We start from the raw sequence: 6610 nt of genomic DNA on the forward strand, positions 1-6610 counted from the left end.
ATTTTTTTAATTTACATCCTAGTTAGCACATAGTGCAACAATGATTTCAGGAGTAGATTTCTTAATGCCCCTTACCCATTTAGCCCATCCCCACTCCCATAACCCCTCCAGTAACCCTCTGTTTGTTCTCCATATTTAAGAGTCTCTTATGTTTTGGCCCCCCTCCCTGTTTTTATATTATTTTTGCTTCCCTTCCCTTATGTTCATCTGTTTTCTATCTTAAAGTCCTCATATGAGTGAAGTCAGATGATATTTATCTTTCTCCGACTAGTTTCGCTTAGCATAATACCCTCTAGTTCCACCCATGTAGTTGCAAATGGCAAGATTTCATTCTTTTTGATTGCTGAGTAATACTCCATTGTATGTATATATGTGTGTGTGTGTATATATATATATGTACACACACACATATACATACAATGTATATATGTACATATATACATATATATAATGTATATATGTACATATATATACACACACATATACATACAATGTATATATGTACATATATACATGTATATAATGTATATATGTACATATATATACACACACACACACATATATATACATATATATGTATATATATACTTAAAAACAAAGTTCTAAAGTTCTTAGTCTGAACTTTCCAGGTTCCACCAAGAACCTTCATAGTGTGTCTCCAAATGACCATTGAACTTCGAGTTCCAGCTTACCTTTCCACACACACTGCACTCCAGACAAACAGGTTTATTATACCAACCTCCGGCATTCCTTTCTTCATGCCTTTTCTCAGGCTGTTCCCATTGTCTGAAGTTCCTTTATTTCGTTCAGCAGGTCCAAGCCCTCACATCCTTCAAGACCATCTCCCAGTTCAGCCCTTGGTGATCCTCTCAGGCTTTGTACCTCCCCTACATGACCCCTAATGGTCATTTTCTCCCTTCTGTGAGCGACTTTATTTATTTTTTTTACGTTTTATTTATTTTTTTGAGACAGAGAGAGACAGAGCATGAGAGGGGAGGGTCAGAGAGAAAGGGAGACACAGAATCCGAAACAGGCTCCAGGCTCTGAGCTGTCAGCCCAGAGCCCGATGTGGGGCTCGAATCCACGGACCGTGAGATCATGACCTGAGCCGAAGTCAGACGCCCAACCGACTGAGCCACCCAGGCGCCCCTGTGAGCGACTTTAAAGTCCATGTCTTAATTCCCTTCTGGAGAGCAGGGATCCTTACTAGAAAATGGTTCCTTGTCGTACTAAGCCAAACATGTTCAATAAATAGTTGTTAGATGAGTGACTATTTCTACTAGGACTGTGAAAAGAACTTTGTTCAAAGCTGACATTTGTGTGCACTTGCTATGTCAGGTACTAAGTGCTTTATATGTAATAGTTCATTTAATTCTCAAAGCAATCTTTATGAGGTGGCTTCCTTTCAAACTCCCCTATGACAGATAATGAAACTGAGGCATAGAGCAGTTAGGTAATCTACTTAAGATCATGCAGGCTTTAAGTGGTAAAACAGCTATTGAAACAAGTCAGATTCTAGAGCTCATGCTCTTACTACAATTTCTTCTCTCTCACCAGAGAAAAGCACCAAAAAATCGAGGAGGTTGTTACTCAGCTCCCTGACCACTCTAAGGTCTCTAGGCAAGGGGCTGCCTGCCCTGGAAGTGAGTTTACCACTGGGGCCAAGGGGAGACATTCGATCATGGATCAAGAGCTAAAGTCAGGCTAAGGGGTTGACGCTGAACCTTTGCAGTCAAAATGGCCACACTTTAAAGTTCTGACAAATCATAGAGTTGCCCACTGCTCTCCACCCTGCCCCCAAATATAAGAAAGAACAAAACTGCAGTTTCTTTGCTGTTGGAGAAAATATGTGAATTCCATTTAGTTCTTTCTTGCTAAGTAGAGGGCTTTGCCAGGTTGCCCCTAGGAAAATAGTCTAAGAGTGGAATGAAAACCATGACGTCTTTTTTTACCTATGGGAGATTAATCGCCCCATAAAACTCATGTTTGCTTTTGTGGAAAGAAAAAGAAGGGCATCGGAGGGGTTGGCACAGAGTCTGCACCTCGTGTGCTGGGAACCCAGCTACCTCTCTCAGTCAGCGGTCCCCATTAAGGATGACCATTTGGCCCCTGTGTTCCCTTGTTAACATGTGGAACAATGTTGCAGCTGTCCTAGAGAAGGGGCCCTGTTTTGGGCCCCTCAATAATGTCGGGGCTAGAACTCTCACTAGCTCTGTCGTAAACAGCACCACCTGTGGCAAGCTCTGTTTGAATTTACTCCAGCATACTCAAAGGCAGCAGATGCCATCGACATTTTCCCTATTGTATGAAGCAGTATTAAACATCTGGCCCCTTCAGGGAAGGGAGGGTTATCTTCTCTTTCCCAAAGTGAATGGATGATCACATTTCAAATATATATGCTCTATGGCTCTAACTCCTGGGAAGATATGGAAGATTGAAGTTTCACTGCTTTCTGCCACTAAAATAGAGCCCAGGCAATCATTCATAATTTAGTATATATGACTGGAGGTGTACCCATCAGGTAAATATATTCTGCTTCAATAATGCCAGGCAGCATTTAGATACTAGAGATTTTCATTATTGCAATTTATATTGTTTTTGTCTTACTATAAAGGTAACACATGCCCATAATAACATTCACGGAGTAAAAATTTAGGAAATAGAAATAAAAATATTCCTTAAAATCCCATAACCCAGAGATGATTACTTCCAATATTGTTTTAATATGCATATAAAGTGGAGTAATCCTGTAATATTTAATTAGCTTTTTGCATATCATGAACATTTCTGATATGAAATATTTTATGGAGCATTGATAATTTTTAGAGTAGGTATTAATTCACATGAGTTATATATCATATTATATATATAATGAGATATATAATGTAATATATAATTGACATGAATTATATGTTATATATATTTGAAGGACAAATGAAAAGTTTTATTCCTGCCCCATCTTCCATCCACCTGCTTGTTACCCTCCATTCTCCATAGCTAACTACCTACTTCATTGGTTTTAAAATCTCTTCCCAGAGTTTCTTTGCACAATGTAAGCGGATTTAATTGTATGTTCTTATTCCCCTCACAACTGATGCAAAATGTAGCCTTCTGTATACACTTTTACACATTGATTTTCTCACCCATCTGTCTATTCTTTCTGCAACATTGTCCATGCCACATGATTTTTATATTGCCTAATTGTTTGGGGGATATTGTTTAACCAAATTCTGATTTTTGGACAATCTTTTTAGACATTTAGGCTGTCTCAAAACTGCTTTATTAGATGTATCCTTGTATACAACTCATGATTATTTCCTTAGGATAAATTATTTGAAATTCTTTGCTGGGCTTTTGCTTCATGTTTTCTAAATTGCCCCTGAAAGGCTGTAGCACTTTATGCCTTCCCCAGCAAGGGTCGCCAGTGGTTCAAAAGGGAATGAAGTTAAAAGAGGCCATTTGGAACAGTGAACCTTTTAACTATCCTATGCAGAAGGAAATAGGAACAGGAAAGCCATGGTAGACTGGTACTGTGATGGTGTGGAGGGGGAGGGTAGGTGAGAGGTGGTGGGCATCCTTGAAAGAACATGTCAGAACCCGAGTGAGATGTCTGTTCTGGTCCTGCCTGTGACGTGACATCTGGGTCTTCAAGTCTGTTTTTTCATCATTGAGAAAGGGTTTCTGAGTTTATTGCGGTCTCATTTTATCCCAAAATGCCTTTATAAAGATGAAATGTCTTTTCCAGCTCTAAAAGTCTTTATTTGTGTAATGGTACCTTTGTGTTCAAAGGAAATGAATTGGGCTTCTGCTTATCCTGGTTGTGGTTTGAAAGGTTAGACTGCCTTCTTTCTAATGCTCTGTGTTACTCATCTCTCATTTCAGTAAATGCTAAGCCTAAGCTTCTCAATCCACTGTCACAAAATTCAGAATGAACTGGAGAGGGAATGTTAAAAGTACAACAGATTGCTGACTGTGTGTAATTTTTTTTTAACTCCCTTAGTTTTAGATGAGATAACAGACCATGTAGACCTGCATCAGCATTAAGCAGCAGCAGATGATTCGCACAAACACCGAACTTGGGGAGGCTGCCACAGTGGGAGATTTGGCTCTTTGTGGTGCAGTGATTTAACAGGTGGCAGCCAGGGAGGCTGGGCTTCAGTTCAGAAACACCCTAATCAAGCCTTCCTGTGGGGGTCAGTCATCAGCCAGCCCCTGCAGGCAAGCATTCCGTTATTGGCCAGCTCAGTGTCCAAGCCGCTCGCCATTAGAAGCTTCCCCCACTTCACCAAATGAGAACTTTGGTCACTGAGATGAGACTGGTCAAGTATAAATAAGATGCCAGGCATTTCCTTCCTTTGTCTACAGCAAGCAAACTAAAGAGGACCCGGGTGAGCAAGAACTGGAAGCATTAATAGACACAATCCAGAAGCAACTGAAACATCATCCATGCAAAGACAACATTCGTGAAGCATTTCAAATGTATGACAAGGAAGCTTCCGGATATGTGGACAAAGAAATGTTCTTTAAAATCTGTGACTCTCTCCACCTCCCAGTTGATGATTCTTTGATTAAGGAGGTCAGTATGAATTGCTCTTCTGGGTGACTGCAGAGGCTGAACACCGTTCGTTCTCTCCCAAAGGCTATTGCATGCATCTTTTGTTTGAATGGGAAACTTAAAGGTGTCCAAATCAGATCTCCTATTCAGTTCTGGTTATGGTGTTTCCCCTGGATTTTCGCATTGATGTTCTTTCCTAATGGCTGCAGGAGGGACTCTGTTTAAGTGGATAGGGGCTAGACAGCACAGGGTGGCTGGTGAGTCATTTCTGGGCTGAAGGAGACTCCACAGAGGTGATCCTAGAGAGGCAGCCCCGAGGGGAGACTCAAAGGTAACTGGGTTGAGCAGAATGGTGGGCAGCCTGTGACACCCTTCATGGTGATGCTTACATTAGCCCAGCAGTCTAGCCATCATGGAAGAGGGCATGATCACTGCCAGGGGCAGTGACGTCTATTGGTAAGGGGTCACGCATGGCCAGATGCAAATGGAGGAAGGACATGGCCAGTCTCCTTCTAGAATTTTCATAGGTGAGTAAAAGAAGGTGTTTTGTGCCTTTTTTCATTATAAATTCCCAGGAAGCTTGGGTTTCCCTGGAACTCAGAACAAAATTTCTCCCACAATTGCCAAGGACTGTGACTTTTCATGGAGACTTCTCACTGATGAAAAACACTGAAGTGCTGTAGACCTTCTTAAAGATCTTTTAGCAAAAATTGATGTTCAGAACTGAAGACTCACTTAGGGAAGGCTGTCTGCATGGTGCTAGAGGGGCTAGATCAGAGATGAGGATTTTTCATAAATCAGGACATTAGCAGAGAGTACAGGAGACAGGAGAGAAGGTGTTCACCTGGGCAAATGCCCCTTTGGCTTCCCAAATCTCAGAGTGATAGTGTGCCCAGCTTTTAAGTCATGTGTGCCATCCATGACCTAGCGAGAGAGGAACTGCAGTCAGTGGGAAGTGGAGGGGGGCGAGGGGGGGAAGGTGTGGGCGGCCTGGGTTCGCACATTTTGTAAAGGTGACCACAGCAAATCTAGAAATCTACCATCACCCACAGCTGCATTTCAGGGGACCTGGTTTGAGCAGTGACATAACTGGATTCTTTTGTTAGGCGATGATAATAGCAGCTTGCTATTTTAAGAGTTTTACTCTGTGCAGGCTGGGTGGACAAAGCTCGTATTTGAATATAAAAATAATTAAAAGTGCTTTGGAAATGGCAATGGCAATGTGCTTACAAATGTTAGTCCTGAAATCCCAGGCAGGCCTTTTATTCCATCTGAGCTTCAATTTCATAAAGTCTAAGGTGGGGATAACATCTGAGCTACCTGGCAGGTTCGCAGGACCATTTTGGAATCCTCTGATATAAACTCTGACCTGGTTTACAAAGGCTGGGGATTGTTATTAACAAGCGTACCCCGCAGCTCTGCCTCACTTGCTCTCTGCTCTCTCCTGCAGTTGATCAGGGTGTGCTCTCACGGAGAAGACAAGATTAACTACTCTAACTTTGTTCGTGCTTTTTCAAACGGACCTGGCTGATGAGAGAATGCGGTATCGTTTGGAGGTTGGACCTACATTTTGAACTCTTAAAATATAGGAACCAAAAAAACATAACTTTAATACTAAAGTCTAAATTAAATTGGATCTTTAAAGAGCTAAGATGGTACCTTATTTAGTGAGGTAGGGGTAGGGATATTGTGATGGTTAATTTTATGTGTCAACTTGTCTGGGCCTTGGGGTCATTTTTCTGGATGTGACTGTTTCTGGATGAGATTAACATTTGGGTTTATAGAATGAGTAAAGCAGATTGCCCTCCCTGGTGTGGGTGGGCCTCACCCACTCCCCTGAAAGCCTGAATAGACTGTGCTTTCCCAAAGAAAGAAAGAATTCCTCCTGCTTGCCTTTGAACTAGGACAACCTTTTCCTGCCTTTGGACTCAAACTAAAACACTGGCTCATCCTGGGTCTCAAGCCTGCTGGCCTGGCCTTCAGACCAGAACTACACCATCAGCTCTCCTGGGTCTCTAGCCTGCTTGCTGCAAAGCTTGGGCTTTGTCAGCCTCC

General features: G+C 42.0%; 1 protein-coding gene across 1 annotated transcript in view; it reads left to right on the top strand.

Annotated features, from left to right (window-relative positions):
- Positions 1-6118, top strand: part of EFHC1 (EF-hand domain containing 1) — a 67773-nt gene extending 61655 nt beyond the window's left edge. The window contains exons 10-11 of the mRNA XM_040473758.1: positions 4366-4576; positions 6006-6118. Of these exons, the coding sequence (XP_040329692.1) occupies positions 4366-4576; positions 6006-6086 (292 nt within the window). The 3' untranslated portion in view covers positions 6087-6118. The remainder of the gene's footprint in view (positions 1-4365; positions 4577-6005) is intronic.
- The last annotated feature ends 492 nt before the right edge of the window (positions 6119-6610 follow it).

The sequence above is a fragment of the Herpailurus yagouaroundi genome, unplaced genomic scaffold (genome assembly GCF_014898765.1).
Source record: "Herpailurus yagouaroundi ecotype Mexico unplaced genomic scaffold, PumYag 139, whole genome shotgun sequence".
Lineage (NCBI taxonomy): Eukaryota > Metazoa > Chordata > Mammalia > Carnivora > Felidae > Herpailurus > Herpailurus yagouaroundi.